The sequence below is a fragment of the Thermobia domestica genome, chromosome 7, assembly GCF_964235325.1.
Source record: "Thermobia domestica chromosome 7, izTheDome1.hap1.1, whole genome shotgun sequence".
NCBI classification, from domain to species: Eukaryota; Metazoa; Arthropoda; class Insecta; order Zygentoma; family Lepismatidae; genus Thermobia; species Thermobia domestica.
Genome location: NC_137460.1, coordinates 35,498,846 through 35,520,401, shown reverse-complemented (window position 1 = coordinate 35,520,401; position 21,556 = coordinate 35,498,846). Strand labels below are relative to the sequence as shown.

The 21,556-nt window shown below is 37.3% G+C and overlaps 1 protein-coding gene across 1 annotated transcript in view; it reads right to left on the bottom strand.

Moving 5' to 3' along the window:
• LOC145688847 (uncharacterized) overlaps positions 1-21,556 on the bottom strand; it is a 47,316-nt gene that overhangs the window by 5,888 nt on the left and 19,872 nt on the right. Inside the window, exons 5-8 of the mRNA XM_081763014.1 lie at positions 15,584-15,778; positions 12,829-12,990; positions 9,262-9,317; positions 641-1,677 (exon numbers count right to left, since the gene is read on the bottom strand). Of these exons, the coding sequence (XP_081619140.1) occupies positions 641-1,677; positions 9,262-9,317; positions 12,829-12,990; positions 15,584-15,778 (1,450 nt within the window). The remainder of the gene's footprint in view (positions 1-640; positions 1,678-9,261; positions 9,318-12,828; positions 12,991-15,583; positions 15,779-21,556) is intronic.

Sequence of the window (21,556 nt, the reverse complement as noted above, 5' to 3'; positions counted from 1 at the left end):
TTAATCTTCTGTACCTACTACATACGTTTCTATTGCATGATGGAGCACTGTTCCTGTTTTGTGTTAAAAGTCTCCGATGAATTTCTGTCCTCTGCTACCATTTCAGATCAAAAACAAAATCGAATCACTAACAATTGCTCTTCCTTGATTTATACAACTTCCCGAGCGGTTATGGTCTCTCTACAACGGAAGAGAGGAAAACGGACTAATTAAGATCAAATTCTCACAGAATTACTGTAACAGTACAACCACACAACATGCGAGAGCAGATGGCAGTGCGCACAATATAGTTATGGAGAAAATATGGATAATTTTTGGCTTACTCTATACAACATTTAAAGTTATCTTTTACTGCTCTAGTTATATGGGGAAGCGAAAGTGAATAGATCTGATACACAACTCTCGGTTTCAATACAGAAATAAGGCCAGAGTTGAAATCTATTTTTCGTGCTGCTGAATTCATATCTCAAAACCGTTTATGACTATCTCTTACTATTTTGCTGTGATTCCTGTCGACAGATAGATAGGCAGCAGTGGTTGGTAAATAGAATACTATCTAAAATGCCCAAGTTTATGTCTACTTTATCGAGAAGTAAAATTAAAATAATCCAGAAACACATAATAATGAAATGATACTTACATTTTGGTTTCCCGCATTTGCATTTAAAAACAATTGGAGGCAAAGTATCGGAAGGTTTGCTTCGTAGCCTTTTGGAAGTTGCAGGGAAGTTGCCAAGAGATTTCTGTACTTTGGAAATTCCAGGGGGAACTGAATCTGAGAAGCCGCTAGGAGCTTCTTCCTCTTCTTGTGGTTTCTGTTGATCAGCCATGGTATAATGAGAGTCATCAGAGGAGGTAGTAGCTGGCTCGTGGAGTCTTTTAAGTCTTGTTTGCAAATTTTTAAACTCCGAATCAGCGGATTCTTCACTAGGGGAAACTAATGCTGGTGATTCTGATTCAACATTTGTAGGTTCCAAAATTCGAAGTGGAATATCTACTCTGGTAAATGTCACAGGTTGAGGAAGAATGTTTGAGGTATGGCTGCTGCGAGAACGTATTTCGCTTGGATATTCTTGCTGAATGTCGGACGAATGTGTTTCGTTTGGACGTTTCAGGTGACTATCGAACGAAAGTGTTTCGCTTGGACGTTTCGAGTGGTTACCAGACGAACGTGAAGTTTCTGACACAACTACTGAAGGAGCTTTGACTCCGCTGCTGTCTTCTTGATCCTGTCCCTTATCATCTGTGTTTATACCAAACGAACGAGTTTGATAGGATCTGACTTCCATCGGTTCATCACGTCGTCCTTGAAAAATGTTGTAAAGAATATGAACAGATCTTCCTCTATTGCTTGAAAATTCGTCATCACAAGGACAATAGTTGTAACGGCTTGTGGTTTGCACAGCGGCAGAGCTTCTAGGAGTAGGTATATCCCCTGAACTTGAAGGTATCATTCCAGGGATCACTGTATCATGAGGAAAATAAGTAACGCCGCCAGAAGAACTGTGTGATTGTGGTCGACTTCTTTCTTCATTTTCTGAATGGCCTGCTCTAGCCAAAGATTCAAATGCTAATTTCCGTGGCATCTCGTTTTCTTTAAAACTGTCTCTCACTTTATCGCCATATGTTTGAGTTGCATGTTCCGTTTTCCCAACGAGAGTTGCTGATGTTTCCACACTGCAATAAACCAAAGAAGAGAAACAGATAAGGCAAAAACAATTTAGTTGGCAAGTGTCACTTACAATTCACGATTCAATTGTAAGGGTAAAAACATGCCAAAGATACCTTGGGGTCGAGGTTAAGGTCGCAGTCGCTGCCTCCATGACGGGACAAACACATGGATTCAAATCAGTAAGTGCATGCAGGCTACATCGCGACCTAAAGATCGACCGCCATGGTGAATCAGTGTTAATGATGATACATCGATGTTCAGTGGAAGCATCGCTGTGGCTCGTGTTTTCATTGCTTCTCCCAGAAGTGCTGCATGGCATAAAATCTTAATTTGTTCAGAATTTTGTCTGCAGAAGATTGTATGTGTCTATGTTCGAGAGGTTTTCCTCGACTGATAAATTTGATTATTAAAGACATATTAATATAAAAGTGAGGAATGTTCCAGCAATACGGGTACGAGGCACAAACAACATCATAATAGGCACGTTTTAAATAGAGATTAAAAAAACAGCAACTCAAATGGGAATATCAGATAACATATTCATGTTTATTTGAGAAAAGCTAGTCGCTGTTATGGGGAGGGGACTTTCGATCGAAGTTCCGGAATTTCTAAAGAAAAAAGAAGTTAGTGTAAATCATACGTATGCTTAAAATCTTCAAGTTCCCCCTGCCAGTTCCAAGAATAATAAAAAAGAGTTTCCTTACTGATTCGTTACTGATATAAGGGAAATAAATAGCTGTGAAGAGAGGCACTTGTCATAGGGAGACAATATCGAATGGAATTGCAGTGAAAAAAACTTCACTTGGTCAAGTTAATACTCCCTCCACACCGAAACCTGAAGACATATCTGTTTTTGATTTTACTGAAAAGTGATTTTCTTTCCCGAATGCTGAAAGTGGGCACTTCTTCACGGAAAATTAAAGGAAGAAAATCTTTGATCTGTTGATAGGGATAGATAAGAGATGAGGCTCAAATATTTTTGCGAAACACGAAACGAGACTTTGGCATTTCTGACGTCTCTCTCACGTCCATTCCTATTTATAAAGTGTTTGGACGTTTCAATTTTGAATTATGATTTCGCAGTGATTTTTATACATCAACGGAATAATCTCACACACGTCACAGCAATGTTTCTCCTCAAACTGAGAACTTACAGCGAGGATACGACCTCTTCGCTATGTACGCCCTTCATCCATCACGATCTAAACATTGGGGCAGCGACCGCGACGTAAACCTCGACCTCGATCGCGAGGTATCTTCGGCTTGTCTTTACCCTAAGACTAAAAGAAAGAAAATGATCTAAGTCATAACTAGTAGACAAAAAATGTTTGTCCAATTTCTAATTTCTCTAAATGCAATTTTAATAGGTTAAATGATTCCCGGTCCGATTCTCGGATATGTTTTTCACTGATTATATGGTATTGATTTACAATTGAGAAACTACCTAAATCAGCAGATATGGTTCTCGGGTGTAACCTATAAGGGCTTAATAAGGATGGTGGAGCTGGCCTTGATTAATTACCACTTAGTCCAACACAGAGTAAACGGAAGTTCCACGATTAATACCAGGCTGTTTTACAACCGAGAATAAAATAAATGAAATAAAATCTTTAAATTTTACTTTCCACGCTTATGCCGGCTAGGCTAAAGGAGATGGCGATGATGAGAAATGAATAAAATGGCGTAATGAAGAAAGTGGGGGAATGGGAGAGCCCTGAGAAGACGGTACACGGTGTTTGCTCCCCAGGAAGTTCACTTGGCGCGAACTGCGGTCGAGCCAAGGAGTCCATAAACCAGAAATGAACATTCGACCGCTGAGCCACCCCGGCTCCTCCAACCGAGAATGGAATGCCCATGTTAAAATAGATGATTAACCAATCAAGATGTTTGAAATTATTCCCGGATACCTCCAAAATGAATGCTATGTCATTATTTCGATGTATTTCATATACTCTAACAAAGATTGAAAGAAAAGTAGCGGTCAGAAAGCTCGGAAAGTATGTCATGAAGAGTGTGTTATCTTGTATTTAAACATTCAATACAATGCTCTTCTTTTGATAGAGGAATGAATTCCTACCACGCAAGACCTGAGTATCTGACGTTACTTGTCAATCAATACAGTATTTGATTAATTTGATATTTGTTTAACATTAATATGTATAATAAGATATACAAGTTTTAAGAACGGATGCAACAGTTTTTAAATGGCTTTGACTCGAAAACAAAATTTTTGCAGACTTTTTCTTTTCCTTTCTTTCTTTTCAGTGCAGAGTAATCGCTTTAACATTCTGACCCTGCTGATCAGTGACATTTTCAATATAATATGATTGCATTTTAACTGGTTTACATTATACGAGTAGTTGCACATGGAAAGACTATACCTTACGGATTACTCTCTGAAGTCCATCAGAATGGTTGAACATACTTGGTCGTGTGGTCTACTTCCTTCGAGGTCAAGAACTGGTAATTGGCCTATTTTAAAACTTGGTGCCTAAAATTGAAGGCAAACGGAGAGAGGGAGCCAAGCCACAAAAACTAAATTCCGAGAAATCGAAGGGTAAAGTGTAGGACAAATAACTGCAAATTATCCCCTGTAAAGGTGGTTCCTTTATTTCTGCATACCACGCTACAGATATCTGTACAAATTTTAACCTGTATTACATGATGTAAAGTGTGTTGTATTAAGAGGAATAAACCAACATTACTAATGTAAAGGAAATATTTTGCAGTGATGATATCTGACAGTTTGGTTAATACTCACTAAATACAATAGGTTAGGTTAGATTTCTAATCTAACCTAACCAAATTAGGTAAGGTTAGAATAGATTATATTTCTAACCTAACCTAACTTAACCTAATTTGTTATTACTTACCCGCAAGTAATGTGCTTTACACCTCTAACCAGTATTATATGATAGTTCATCAAACTCCCTCTCTCCCAATCCTCATGTAACTGCTGGTTGAATGACGTGAATCGTTACATCACGACAAGCATTACATTATATAAATATTGTCAGTGTTATGATCTGATTCAGAGTTCAGTAGAATGGGTGCTATACGGGTGGAATAAATTGCATCATCTTTATATCACGGTACTTCAGATCGTTGATCTTCCTACCATCAGGATACAGCACATGCAAGCTATCCAACAGAGACCATAGATCGTCCGTAGCGGACACAACACATTTGCGTCCTGTGCCAGGGTGTTTCTGGAACACACGACTTTTCTTCCATATTTCAACAAATGAGTAATACACTTAACCGAGATGATCCCAGATTCAAGTCGCCGATACTCTCACAGCCGTCACTTTTCGCATTTTCACCTTACTGCCAGTTTCATGCACTATATCTGTGAATAACACTTTGGAAATGGACTTTACATCTTTCATATCAGATAACATCATGCGTATTACATGAAATGAATCCTGCACACTGGCTCTTCCAACAAGATCGTACAACTTTTCAGGCATGTATATATGACCTGTTTTCCTGATTTTTTCTCGGTAACTCCAAAATCAGCATCAGACGGCAGAAAGGTGTGGCCTGAAACCAGGTCTTAGTGACGTCTTTTTTCAAACTTGTGTGAGTGAACCAGAATGTAATACAACAAGAAAATGGAAATGTTCTTGTTTTGTCCAAAGCAGGAGTCCGAAAAGAAAGTTTTTTTTCTTGTGTACAACTGGCCCGGGATCAGAAGAAATTCCAGCAAGTAGAATCCGATTTCAGGTTAATCACGGGATGCTACTGTTTATGGCTACATTCACATGCAGGCGTTCTTCATATTGCACTGCTGTCCACTGTTTCCTTCCTTTTTAGCAACATTTTGTTCCCATTGTTCCGCATTTAATATAGGTTTACAACCTTTTGTTGCCATTGTGTTTGGTAGCGTGCTACCAGGCTACGCCATCTTTGTTTACGAGCAGACGTGTCTTCTGATTGGTCGTTCTATATGGACTATGGTTTGACCCCTTCTATAGGACACGAATTATTGTGCCTCAAACCGTCACATATTTTCATTCCTATTTTTGAATGCACAGGGAACAAGTCACACACAAACTTAGACGATGATGACAAATGAATGAAATGGTGGAATGAAGAAGGTGGAAGGAAACAGGAGAACTCAGAGGAAACCCACGCACATGGTGTTTGTCCACCACAAATTTCACTTGTCAGAATGCACTAGTCCAAACATGAGGAACAATAAGGATTGTGATAATCAACTCTTCCAACTTCTGCAGACGCATTCCGTCCTCAACTGCTGTCAAAGCTTACTATTTGAATATTTTGGAGCCCACCTTTAAGCCCGTTGGGAGCAAGGATGTTATGAAATAGAGGATCTGCCCATACAACAAAATCGTGAAGCCATGTGTCACAGCTTCGCCACACCTACTCTGCCCACTCCGCGCCACTAAGATCGCACTGTTTCGAGCCAATAATCATGGCGGAAACGAGAGTAGCCAATCAGACGTGCCGGCTCAGACGATGCTGGAGTGTTTTTCGGCTTCATTGAGTTCATATGATGAAGATACGTATGGGCAGATCCTCTATTTTATAACATCCTTGGTTGGGAGCATCTGCAAATGTCCTGTGCACTCATGCACACTTGCGAAAACGCAGTTTTGGATGACGTATGTGTGACTTCTTTGGACAGTCAAAATGGAAAGGCACTCCACGATTCATCGTGTTTGAAATAATCCATGTTACTTTCAATTATTTTCACGTTTCTAGACGTTCCTTGCTCAGAAATTATGCAGTTTTCCCTCACAGGTCCCTATGAATTGTTTTCTTTTCTGATATGAGAATATTTCTCTTACAGTTTGTCGATGTAGTTCATTAACACCCTATATCGGGTGTTCTAAAAATGACACCCACGGCCAACAGAGTGCTGTTCTTAAGGTCAAAATAAAGCGAAAATGCTATATAATGTTATACCCTCTGGTGTCTCCTTTTAGCCGCTACAGGCAATTAAAAGTTTCACTACATGGCAACGCCGCATATTAAATTGGAACCACAGGCATTACCGTTGAATCTATCAAGCACTTACATCGATTGTTACGCAAACAAGTGATACCAGTGTCAACGTTTATCGACTTTAACTACCATTTGGAAGGCATGGATTAAATATTTGAAGGATTGGAAGATCTATTCTATGTTTTTTATCTGCGACGTTGCCACATAGTGTAATTCGTGACTCTAGACGAGGACCCGATGGTACACATTCATGTAGTATATTTTTCGCTTTATTTTGACTTGTAGAATCTCGTTCTGTACTCTGTGGGTGCCACTTTTAGAACACCCGATATGTACATTAACATTATTTAAGTTAAATCTGAATCATCTATTCAAATGCTAAGTTTATATGTTTGTGGACGTTTATATGTTATAGACATTCATATGTTCGTGGCCTAGTCTTTTAACAACGATATGTCGGAAACCACAAGACCTAGAAAGATGCAATTTTCATTGATCGATTGCAAATTTTGTGTAGATTGTTACGTTCTAATCGATCATTTTTAAAAGATCGTTATTTCTTTATTACACTTTTAGGCGTACACTGGAAGCATTGAAATTTTAAGAAGTAAACCATCATATCCTATGAATTATACATTCCAACACAACATAGTTGTATATAGGGGTTGTATATCTCTCAGCGTTCGTTTCATGACCAAATGATAATGAAAAACGAATGATAACAATTTCTGTAGTCTAAGATGAATTTTTACTCTTTGAAGTGTTTTGCCCAATGAACACCATACAGGGTTTTCATAAACTATGGACGGATTTAATTCGCTTATAATTTACATAAAAATGCTCATATTGAAATCAAATAAAGTGCAAACGGTAGCGGAAGGATTAAATTTTTACCTGTAATCTGCACCAGCTCAGTTCATTCACCGCCACACCTCCAACTGGGCGCCATTTACGTCCACACATTCGCGTATGCGGCTCTGGAATCCACTCACAGCGTTCAACCGTGTTTGATCCGAAGTGCCAGCCACAGACGCCCTGATTTTGTCTTTTAAGTTCTCCAAATCACTTGGCTTCTTTTCATAAACTTCCGTTTTCACATGACTCCAAAGCCAGAAGTCGCAGGGGGTAAGGTCGGGTGATCTTGGCGGCCAAGCGGTCGGGCGACCGCGGCCAATCCATCGGTTAGGGAATTTCTCGTCAAGGAACTGTTGCAGGCGATGTTGGCGGCCTCCCACTTCGAGGACGGTCCAGGACGCTTCCTGTCTCCAAGAACTTAGCATGCCACTTTCGGATTGCACTCTCAGTCGGTGCCGGCTTTTTGAACTCTTTGGTGAACTTTCGACACACCAGAATTGGTGATTTTAGCTCTGCGTACCACAGAACACATTGCGCTTTCTCTTTCACCGACGCCATCTTTGATACGGTAAAAAAGTAGTCTTCTCAGAGGAGTTTTTCATTTATTTATTTCTTTAAAAGACACAAACACCAATACAGCTTACAACTTACTTTTAACAGTCAACATTGAAACAACAATGGATGGAATTTGGTAAGAAACTGACCCTTGCCCTCCCTCACCCTCTCTCAACGTGTTCAGAGTTGCCGCTTATCTAACAGTGTTGCCAACTAAAAATTTAATCCTTCCGCTACCGTTTGCACTCTATTTCATTTCATTATGAGCATTTTTATGAAAATTATAAGCAAATTAAATCCGTCAAGACTTTATGAAAACCCTGTATATCACTGACATTATAATTAATTGTGTGTGTAATGTATTTGGTTATTACATGCTCAATACAAGAAGAAGAAAAAATACTGATTATACATGAATTAGAAAATGCAATAGGAAGTAGATTCCCGGTGGGGGCACTCGGCCGGAAAAGTGTAAAACGCTTTTTCAGGCCAGCCAACCTGAGTGAGGATTTCCTGGGTTTTTCTCATTCATACCAGGCAAATGTCGGAGTGGTACCTAACTTTAAAGTCCCAGACCGCTTTCTTCCTTCCGCAATCCTTTTTTCCTTCTCTTTTCTCGGATAGTGTGATCGCCGAGGGACGTTATCCCTCAAAGGTGACGGGCTAAATGGCTATAGATGCCGAAAGCCCAGAAATCGAAATCCTAAATCCTAATCCAATGGGAAGTAGGTTCAAATCTTGCAAATGGTGCGAGATATTGAAAAATCTTCCCTTTATGATACCCCTTCTCGATTTATATCAAGACGTTCTTCACTTTTGTCTATAAGGAGACATGTACAGTACAGATGTTGTGAGAAATGACAGGGAGATTTATGCTCATATGTGAAGGTTGAGCTGTGTAGAGAGGGCTGGTATAGCTAGCTAAATGTTAAAATTTTGTATCACAAAATTTAATTTTCACGAAGTAATGGCATTCTACATAGATATGAAGCAGAAATTAGTAAAATCAAACCATAAAATTTCCCCTTACTGCCAAAAAAAAAAAAAAAAATGTTCCACATAAATGAATGGGTTTTAAAACAAATATGGCGCAAGTATTCCACACTCTTAACTAACTCTTAAGTGAAAACTGTTTACCCCACTATACGTACGTTCTGCATCTGTCTATAAATAAATTTTATATTTGTATTCTTACGTATTTCTCTCACCTTCTCGAGATCATTTTCACTGGAGCAACATAACTCCTGCAGCCACTACAGTCACACTAAAAGAAAGAAAATGCAAATGCAATATTTTACTAACCGAAGCCCAGAGAAGTGAGAAAAAAATATAATAAGGTCTGCCTAAGATTTATATAAGATATAATAAGATTTAAGAATATAATAAGATTTTGCGACAGATGCGTATGTTATGTTATGACAGATTACTCAAATATAATGCTCTGATTATCACAAAACCAATAGCTGTCTTGTTCTAGCACCTATAGATTTTACACAACGGACGCATTTATATATATACACTGCGTAGCTAGTGTTGAGTTACAGCAATGGTTCTCAACCTTTTTCGACTGACGACACATTTTACAGGACGTCGAGGACATCGCGACAAATTTGTTTGATATTTTTATTATAAATAATAATAATAATAATAATAATAATAATAATAATAATAATAATAATAATAATAATAATAATAATAATAATAATAATAATAATAATATAGCGAAACTTATTGGTTTTATGACTTTATGTAGCACTGAGCTGGAGGCGTTGATTGGTGCAGTCTGTGTCGTTTTTAACTTATTATTATTATTATTATTATTATTATTATTATTATTATTATTATTATTATTATTATATTCTTCATGATTTTTAAATTCTAAAATTTTGCGACACACCTTAGGGTACTGCGCGACACACCAGTGTGTCGTGACACATCGGTTGAGAACCACTGTGTTAGAGGTACTGAAGAATGGAATTTTAAATACCAGAATTTTCAAACTTTGCTTTTCCCTCTAAAGTATTCCTTTATGACTGTAAGTGTGTTCTAGATTAGAGCCAGGTAATAGTGCGAATTCTTCGATCCACTCATCTCGAGGGATTGAAAGCTATTGTATCACTTGCCGTAACGTGTCAAAGACAGTAAATAGTAAATGTTGCAAGTGCCAACTTGAGCTGTTCATGACTTCATCAACAACAAGAGACCGCGATGGTTCAGTTGTAGAGCGCTCACCTCTGGTGCGTGAGGTTCACTAGGCTCGCGCCAAGTGGGCTTAGTAGTGAACAAACACTATGTGCGGGAGTTTTGCCTGGGTTCTCCCGTTTCCCACCATTTCCTTCGTTCCCTCATTTTATTCATTTTCATCATCACCGTCTCCCTTTAGCCTCGGTGTTAAACTAAAACAGAAATGTGACAAACAACATGCCAAGCTTGAGTGGTAGTATATTGAATGACAGTTGTATTCCTATTAATTGACTCTTAGCTTTTATTTCCATTATATATCATGTTTGTTATAGTAAAGCAATTTGACAAAGCGTTGAATAAAATTTCTACTTGATTTCAATATCTAGTTGAAACATATCTCTTATTATCCAATGTCAAGATTGAGGTAAGCCTTTTGATAACTCTCAGATTCACAAGCTCATAATAGATGCGTTTAGAAACACCATGAACAACATTGAACTTCAGGGACTTATCGATGTCGCCCACAACATTCGGGCAATGTCAAAAATGACCGATAAGAACAGGGTTTTAAGGAAACGCCCCTAAAGAAATGTATGCACAGGAATGTCCATGAGTTGGAACTTTCTTCTCTCTCATTCTTGCCTTGATTACATTCAATAAAACTTAGATGTTCTCATCAAAGAACAAAGGTAGAGGTTCTACCAAGACATTAAAGGGATAAAAACGAGTTATTAGGGTGGATAGGATGTGTCCATATGATGGCAGATTACTGTTGGTGTCTAGTGCTAGATAACCCACTTGAAGACTACAAATGCAAGTATACAGAGTACACGCTTGTAACTAAACGACGGAACAGGTATTTTGTATTTGTAAAGTTTTACGTAACTTGAAGCTTCTTTCAGAGTTTTATACTTATTTTATTATATTTTGTTGAAGGTAGCCTGCATTAACCATTACTCACTATGTTATTATAATTTATACTGACTATTACAAACCATTAGGACATTAAACATTTCATCACAACATTGTAAGAAATCCTTACATGATACGGAATAACGGTTGGTAGAATTAAAATCACAACACTAAATCACAATACCGGGACGCTCAGTTATCCAAAACACTTTTTAAAAATATATATATACATTAAATTCTTAAGTGACATTTTGTAATTTCGACCGGTTCAATGTTTCATCAGCTTCTATTCCTGTGGCACTAACCGGCTGACGATATCAGTTTTCTCTTTCGTGTCTTTGTGATTTAAGTGTTCATTACGATTTTTATTCATGAATATATATGGTCAAGAATGGGTTTCAACTGGAGCCAAACCAAGCTCAGCTGACACATGGTTCGTAATAGCTTAGAGCGATGTGATAAGCAGTGTCTGGCCGTTTTGAGCTCTGGCACTGGAACAAATTCAAATATGGCATCGGGGTTTCCTTATTCGGAAACTAGCGTGTCTACCCGTTCTCCCTATACCCACATTGCCCGAGGGGCTCTTCGGTCACCAGAGATGCGCGCCCCCACAAGTAGACAATTGGTACTCGTCCGGTACTCGGTACTCGTCACTTCTTGTGAGCATCCTGCTGGATCTCTGGAGTTTCATTGGTAGTGTGCAGCATGGATTTACGCAACAGATGCAGAAGATGAGGATAGACCAAAGGATCACCAGAAGTGACAACAACACTGTCGGGACCGTCGATCGGTTTTTCGACTCTTGTTCGAACTCACCTCACTTTATGACATTCAAACCAGCATACTCGTGACCTACAGAGAATACCGGTTCTCTAAATACCCATAACGAAACCTGGTAACCACTGGTCAAGAAAGTAGGGAGTCCACAATGCATGGCTGGAGATGCCCTTTAAAGTGCTTTCCTCCTACCATTTTCGGAATGAAGGTGTTCCATACATCATCTTACTGGATATCTTGGAGGTTATTTACTCCCATCATGTTTTTACTACTACTACTACTACTACTACTACTACTACTATTATTATTATTATTATTATTATTATTATTATTATTATTATTATTATTATTATAAACTTTTGCAGATATTTTGGCCTTACTTATTAACTTTTCTTTCAGCGTACGCCCCTAAGCCCAAGCCTAGTGGTAAATTTGGCCCTGTCCACATCTGATATAGCCTCGCTGCTGAACTGGACTGTAAACTCAACTCAATTCTCGACGGGAGCTCATGTGGTTCGGATTCCACGTTAATGAGTAGGTCCACGTCTCATACAGCATCGCTGCTGACACAGACGCTAAACTCAGATTGAACTCAATTTAAAACACATTAAGAATAATTGCATTATAAACGTTGATAGTTGAGCCTGAAAAAAATACAGGACAGTTGAAATCTTAGTTTAAAGTGGAATCTGAGTCAATGTAATACGTTCGAATTTCATATGCTCTTCTACCGGGAATCGATCCCGCGATGCTGTGTATGTGCGCGCTAGCCATTAGACCAACGCACAGGACAAACAGAAGCCAAACTTAACTGAAATTCAATAAATTATGCGGAAGTTATTGCGGATCAGTTAAACAAAATAACTAATGCATGTTACGAGCAATGGTAATAGTTTTCTTACTCTAAAGTCAATGTTCCTAGTTTTGCATTCCGTAGGAAGAACTTGATGAGGAAGATCCCTTTGGATATCGGATCCAGCAGATGAAAGTCGTTCCTCAGTCCTTAATGTGATCTCTGGCAATTTACTGTCATCTTCTCCAGAAGCTTCAGAGTTGGTGCGACTCTAAAATTATTTTTTTTACAAGCAGAGATAAAATTCAATTAATTATTAGTGTAATGCTGAATAGTAAATTCATACAATTGATTCCAGAATACCATTATGAATAAAATATACGAGTCATTGCACTAAATTTTCTCATTCTAACTTCTTAAATTGAAATAGATTGCTGTAGTCATATACAGAAAACTTTTATTTACAAAATATGAACACAATTATAGTATGGGACGTTTTTTAGGAAACTTTGTATTGTAAAAAAAAAAGCAGGAGCAGATTTTTTTAAAAAAGATAAATGATTTATAGGATATTCCAGGTTTGTTAATGGAACATTTACGTATGAAATACTACCAGAAGTTTATACTCTTTGCACACAAGCACACACACACACACACACACACACACACACACACACATATATATATATATATATATATATATATATATATATATATATATATATATATATATACAGATGGTGATCAGAAAAATGGAAACACCTGAACGAAATTGCAACTTACCAGATTAATATGGTGTCGGGCCACCTTTCGCCTTCAGAACAGCCTTGATGCCACGTGGAATGGAGGCATAGAGGTCGTGAATTGTAGCAAGTGGAATTTTACACCATTCCTCGTGCAGGGCATCGGCCAGTTTTTGAGAGAGGATGGAGGTGGAAATCGTCGCCGGAGTCGTGTTTCCAAGACGGACCACAGATGTTCAATTATGTTGAGATCTGGGGATTGAGCGGGCCAGGGGAGGTGTTGAACTTCATCCCGATGTTCCTCAAACCACGCTGCAACAACGCCAGCTCTGTGAATGGGTGCATTATCATCCTGGAAGATGGCGTCATTGTCCGGGAACAACATCCGGACCATGGGATGCAAGTGGTCTCCTAAAATTGCGACATAATAGTTGGCAGTGATTCGTCCGCTAAGTGTGACCACAGGACCCAATGAAAACCATGATATTGCGGCCCACAGCATCACCGAGCAGCCGCCATGTTTCACAGTTGGGCGGAGACACTGCAGATCATAAGCTTCTTTGAGCGTTCTCCACACATAAACACGGCCGTAGTTGAGAATAGGGTGAAGGGTGACTCATCCGACCATATCACACGTTTCCAGTCCTCAACGGTCCAAGTTGCCTTGTCGCGGCACCATTTGCGGCGTGCGAAAGCGTTATGGTCCCTGATGAGCGGTTTGGCCCGTGCAACATGACCCCGTAAGTTCATGTCATGTAATTCGCGGCGGACTGTAATTGTCGAAACAGGGTGGAGGAGGTGTTGATTGAGTTCCTCCGTCACTTGCTCCGCAGTGGCACGACGGTTCTGCGTGACAATGCGCTTTAATACCCGGCGTGACCTGTCACTCATGATTTTCTTCCGCCCACTGTTCCGCTTCCCCGATGTGGTTTTCCCGTGTGTTGTGTAGGCCGTCATCACCTTCGACACGGTCCCACGCGACGCATCTACCACAGTAGCCACTGCCGTCACACTCACTCCACATAACCGCGCACCAACAATTTGCCCTCTTTGGAAATCTGAGAGGTGTCCCATTTTACACTACCTCCGTCTGCTGCAGCCACTGGACACTGCTGTTCCACTGCGCCTGACATAGTATGGAGACCGACCTAACACACCACCACCAGCGGTCCGGCGCTGCGGGCGCCACGACAACACTGCCAACCCATACATCTGACGTGTTGCCAACTACAGGTGTTTCCATTTTTCTGATCACCATCTGCATATATATAAACATACTGAACAACGAAACGAAAAAAAAATATCATTTCCTACTACTTTTACATATCTCGGTGAACGCCCCCTTAGACTCTCCTGGTTCGAAATTAAAAAAAAAAAAAGCTTGGTCTTGGTCTGGGGCCTGGACCAAGATACCCGTGACGCAAATTTGGTAACTCTAGGTTCACTCGCCCGGTCCCAGGCCGCACACAGACACACAAACAAACTCTTTAGTTTATAGATATATGATAACGCAAGCAACAATATCTGTTAACGTCAGGCTGGTAAATGATAGCGCAGCCAGCATTACGTATTAACATCAGGCAGGCAAATGATAGCCCAGGCAGCAGCATCTCTTAAGAGTCTTCATCCCGGCGAATTTAAAATACCGCTTATTTTACAGTAATTATGTGATATCTTCAAATAGAAAAAGATAATCGAAATGTGGAACAAGAGCGCCCTAGACAATATTATTTTACATGAGAAACCGTTATCACGACTCACTTATCTGCTTTCGATTTAGAGCCATTTTGAAAATCAGCATTTATTTTCGCGTTTCTAAACAGCTGAAAACGGAAAGCCGCTAGGTGACTTGTGATAACGGTACCTCACGCAAAATAATATTGTCTAGGGCGCTCTTGTTCCACATTTCGATTATCTTTTATCTATTCGAAGATATCACATAATTACTGTAAAATTAGCGGTATTTTAATTTCGCCGGGATAAAGACTCTTAACGTCAGGCAGACAAATGATAGAGTGGGCAGCACCATCTGTTAACGTGACTGTTTATTATTAAGAATTAGCGTAACGCATTCAGACGTTGACCGCTTATAAATAAGATTATTTACTTTTAATAACTTACAATTAACTTCTTCGGAGTAACTGATGTTGTAACCTCACGTAGTTGCATACTCAGTGATGCAAAATATACAACAATGAAAGCGTTGATTACCCATAGAATAAAGCCACGCATACCCATAGCCAACATAAATGCTGAGACGGCCTCGTGCATGGACTTTGAATAGGTTTCATATCTATGCAAGCTGATAGCCGATTGCTAAAAGTGAGGGAAAGAAAGAAATTAAAAAAGAGATAATTAAAAATATTATAAATAATTAACCTAAAATTCAAAGATTTTCTAACGTTTGCCTAAGGCTGTGTATTTTCAATTAGAACTTAACCTCTTCACGGATATTTCATCAAATGATGCCACATATTAATTGGGAAAATAATCCGAATTTTCTCACGAAGAAGAGTGCGAACTGAAAGTAAGTAAAAATAATATTCTGAATCACTTGTTTTTACTTACCTTGAATTCGCACTCTTCTTAATGAAATAAGAATTCGGATTATTTTCCCAATGATATGTGACATCATTTGATACCATATCTGCGAAGAGGTTAACGTATTGCTGAGCAAAACAATATATTCACATAAAAAACTACATACATGTTATAGTTCCGCCTACTAACACTTTGGCTTCATCAGACACTATATCTTCTATAGTGTCTGATGAAGCCAAAGTGTTAGTTGGCGAAACTGTAACACGTATGTAGTTTTTTTATGTGAATATATTATTTTGCTCAACAAATAGTTTGTTTGTGTTTAAGTATATACAAAGCAAAGCTTCTACTTATGGAAAATATTAACGTATCGGTGCGATTATAGTAGGACTCGTGAAGAATGGGTTTTACAGAAATAGTAGAACTGCCTTGCATCATGCGTGAGGCATCGGAAGAATTCGACACGATTTGTGAGCTGACTTCCAAACGAAAAGACACTCTGAGAAAACGTGGAACAACAGAAGTACACCAACAATGTTTCCAAACTTAGAAGATGTCAAACAAGCGACAACGAATGCAACACTTAAAAAAACTATAATAGGAACACTAATATAATTATTCAAATTAAACAGTAACTATAATAAGAGTGAAAATATAAAACAACAAGCGACAAAGAATGCAACACTTTAAAAAATATAATAGAACACCAATATAATTACTCAAATTATACGGATAACAATAATAACAGTGAAAATATATAGCAATAAGCGACAAAGAATGCAGCACTTAAAATATATAATAGAACACTGATATAATTATTCAAATTAAACAGTAACAATAATAACAGTGAAAATATAAAACAACAAGCGACAAAGAATGCAACACTTTAAAAAATATAATAGAACACCAATATAATTACTCAAATTATACGGATAACAATAATAACAGTGAAAATATATAGCAATAAGCGACAAAGAATGCAGCACTTAAAATATATAATAGAACACTGATATAATTATTCAAATTAAACAGTAACAATAATAACAGTAAAAATATAAAGCAACAAGCGACAAACAATGCAACACTTAAAAAATATAATAGAACACAAATATAATTATTCAAATTATACGGATAACAATAATAACAGTGAAAATATATAGCAATAAGCGACAAAGAATGCAGCTTAAAAATATATAATAGAACACTAATATAATTATTCAAATTAAACTTTAACAATAATAAGAGTGAAAATATAAAACAACAAGCGACAAAGAATGCAACACTTAAAAAATATAATTATTCATACTAATATAATTATTCAAATTAAACGGTAAGAATAATAACAGTGAAAATATAAAGCAACAAGCGAGAAAGAATGCAACACTTAGAAAACTATAATAGGAACACTAATATAATTATTCAAATTAAACAGTAACAATAATAACAGTGAAAATACAAAAACAGCGACAAAGAATACAACACTTAAAAAATATAATTGAACACTAATATAATTATTCAAATTAAATGGTAACAATAATAACAGTGAAAATATAAAGCAAGAAGCGACAAAGAATGCAACACTTTAAAAAATATAATAGGAACACTAATATAATTATTCAAATTAAACAGTAACAATAATAACAGTGAAAATACAAAAACAGCGACAAAGAATGCAACACTTAAAAAAATATAATAGACACTAATATAATTATTCAAATTAAACGGTAACAATAATAACAGTGAAAATATAAAGCAACAAACGACAAACAATGCAACACTTAAAAAATATAATTATTCATACTAATATAATTATTCAAATTAAACGGATAACAATAATAACAGTGAAAATATATAGCAATAAGCGACAAAAAATGCAGCTTAAAAATATATAATAGAACACTAATATAATTATTCAAATTAAACTTTAACAATAATAAGAGTGAAAATATAAAGCAACAAGCGACAAACAATGCAACACTTAAAAAATATAATAGAACACTAATATAATTATTCAAATTAAACGGTAACAACAATAACAGTGAAAATATAAAGCAACAAACGAGAAAGAATGTAACACTTAGAAAACTATAATAGGAACACTGATATAATTATTCAAATTAAACAGTAACAATAATAATAGTGAAAATACAAGACAAGCGACAAAGAATGCAACACTTAAAAAATATAATTATTCATACTAATATAATTATTCAAATTAAACGTTAATAATAATAAGAGTGAAAATATAAAACAACAAGCGACAAAGAATGCAACACTTTAAAAAATATAATAGAACACTAATATAATTATTCACATTAAACGGTAAGAATAATAACAGTGAAAATAGAAAGCAACAAGCGACAAAGAATGCAACACTTAAAAAATATAACAGAATACTAATATAATTATTCAAATTAAACGTTAATAATAATAAGAGTGAAAATATAAAGCAACAAGCGACAAAAAATATAACACAAAAAATTTAATAGAACATTAATATAATTATTAAATTAAACGGTAAGAATTATAAGAGTGAAAATATAAAGCAACAAGCGACAAATAATGCAACACGTAAAAAAATATAATTGAACACTAATATAATTATTCAAATTATACGGTAAGAATAATAACAGTGAAAATATAAAGCAACAAGCGACAAAGAATGCAACACTTTTAAAAATATAATAGAACACTAATATAATTATTCAAATTATACGGTAAGAATAATAATAGTGAAAAGATAAAGCAACAAGCGACAAAGAATGCAACACTTTAAAAAATATAATAGAACACTAATATAATTATTCAAATTAAACGTTAACAATAATAAGAGTGAAAATATAAAGCAACAAACGACACGGAATGCAACACTTAAAAATATATAATAGAATACAAATATAATTATTCAAATTAAACTTTAACAATAATAAGAGTGAAAATATAAAGCAACAAGCGACAAAGAATGCAACACTAAAAAGTATAATAAAACACTAATATAATTATTCAAATTAAACGGTAACAATAACAACAGTGAGAATATAAATAAAAAAAAATAAACAAGACGAAACTTAGCGGCTATCTAACAGCACTGTACCATCAGGAGATGTTCTCTATATAGCGTGAAAGAGGATACTGATAAAATTTCATGGAAAGGGATTGGCGACCGGGACATACCTTCGCATTCTGTTGGGTGCTGAAATTGGTGGATCTAGGCCAAGCTTAACGGCTCCATGCGATTACTATAGAAGTCCGATTTTATGGCTAATGTATGAGGCGGTATCAAAAAGTTTCGAGACTAGTTCGGTTTACAAGGAAATTATTTATCTACCTTTACACACCATCACATTTAAAATAGTCACTTTGTACAGCAATTCAGCGTTTCTTCCACTGCTGGAATATGTCCTGGAAATCTTCTTTTCGAAGTGTGTCAAGCACCTTCTGCGACTCGCGCTGGATTTCCCCAATGGTGTCGAAACGGCTATCCGTGAGCTGGACCTTCAGTTTCAGGAAGGTAGTGAAGTCCACAGGAGCCAAACTTGGCGAGTTGGGTGGGTGCAGAAGAGCGATAATCTTGTTTCTAGTGAAAAACTCATGTATGAGGAAAGCACTGTAACAGGATCCATTCTTGTCGTGGAACATACAGATTTCGTGCTTTTGCCGAATGTTCTTGCTGCCAGTAGAACTCAATATTGACGGTCTGGTTCCTGGGAGCGAGTTTGTTATGTGAAATGCCGTAAATGTCGAAAAAGACGATGAGCGTGTACTTTGTTCAGCTGAGGACTTGCTTCGCCTTGTAAGGTTGTGGAGATGATGGGCTCTTCACTGTAAAGACTTTTCCTTTGTCCCAGAGTTGTACCCATGCACCCAAGTTTTGTCACAGGTAACAATCCTGGACATGGACTAATGATCCAAGGCACGCTGACTGAGTTCTTGGCAGATTTCGCCGCGGTGTTCCTTCTGCTCCTGAATCAGCAGCTTAAGGGCGAACTTGGCAGGAACAAGACGTATGTTCAAATCACGCGGGAGGATTTGCCTACAATGTTCCTTATGACACACCGACAATGGTAGCAATATTGTGTGTTTTTCTCCGACGATCCTGATACACAAATTACCGAATGGTTTCGACATTTTCAGCTGTTGTATTTGTTGTACGTCGTTCTGATATCTCGTGGTCTTCCAATAAAAAACAACAATAACGATGCTCTTCCGCTCTTGAAGATCGAGTGCAACTCAAAACACGTTGAACAACTCTGCAGCATTGCCGAATCAGATCAAGCGTCTGTGTGGCAGATTTGTCCAGTTTCACAAAGAGTCCAGTCTGATGAAATCGCAGACGTGGTGATGCACATGGTCAGAATATTACCAGCTGCACAGCTCCCGATGTACACAGGACATTGTAACTTGGAACACTGATTTACAAAGGTCACTGGTCCTTGGTCCTGTGCATGCAGCCTTGCGCTGCCATCTGTTAGCGTGTTACAAATCTAGTCTCGAAACTTCTTGATACTACCTTGTAAATCCACCCTTTATAACGCAACCAATAGATGGACCAAGATCATGCGTATGACATTACAAACTCCGTTGGACAATAAGCTCGGCGGAAAAGCTGAAAGTTTACGTGATCAATCATGTGCTGAGTACAACTGCGTCTTTTGCTTCGAAACTTAGAAACTACCTTTCGAATTGACGTTAGCTCTGTGGAAATTTTAAATTCAATCAACTCACAGACAAGAGTCGACTAGCATGAGATGAACAAGTTGTGGTGCGCACAGACAAGAAAACAAGTACTAAAAATAATGTAAACCTAGATCAGTACTGCAAAAAATAAAATAGAATTACTACTATCTTCAGTTGCAGAAAGAAACGAGAAGCAAATCAATATGCAGTAGGCTTATTTTTCGATCTGATCTTTCCGCACCTAATTGAATGTGCAAATGCTAATCACGTAGCTACGAGGGAGTTCATCAACGTTTCGAGAGTAGTTTTGGCTAGAACTTGTGTCATGCTAGATCGATAATGCACCGATGTATAACCAACGTTTTCACGAAAAACTTGGAACGGAGGAAAGAATTTATGGAATATTTAGTATCTCTCGTAATTGATTAGAGCAAAGCTATCGTAAATGCCTTAAGTTTGAATTAAGGGTTAAAGTGTTCCATTTGAAAATACCAAGAAGAATTCTCGGTCTATTCTAGTAAATTACGAGGAATGAACAGTTCTGCTTGCTTTATTACTATATTCTGTTACCTAGTAATTTAGCCAAAAGTTTAAAAGAGTTTAGCCATTTTTAGTCATACTCTGCATTTTAACTATTTTCTAAAGACACCTATTGGCAACACGAGCCATATTGCCTCAATTTTATGACGCAGGAAATAAATTAATTCATGTGTACGTCGTACTTGCGCAGTTAACAGAAAATCAGTGACAGGAATCTGAAACAGTGTTAAATGTAACCGAATTTCTAGCCTAGAAATTTATTTCTAAAATTGACCATTAAGTGCTCCCGAGTCCCTGGCCTTAAATCCATTTTGTAACTTCATTATTAAATGTTTC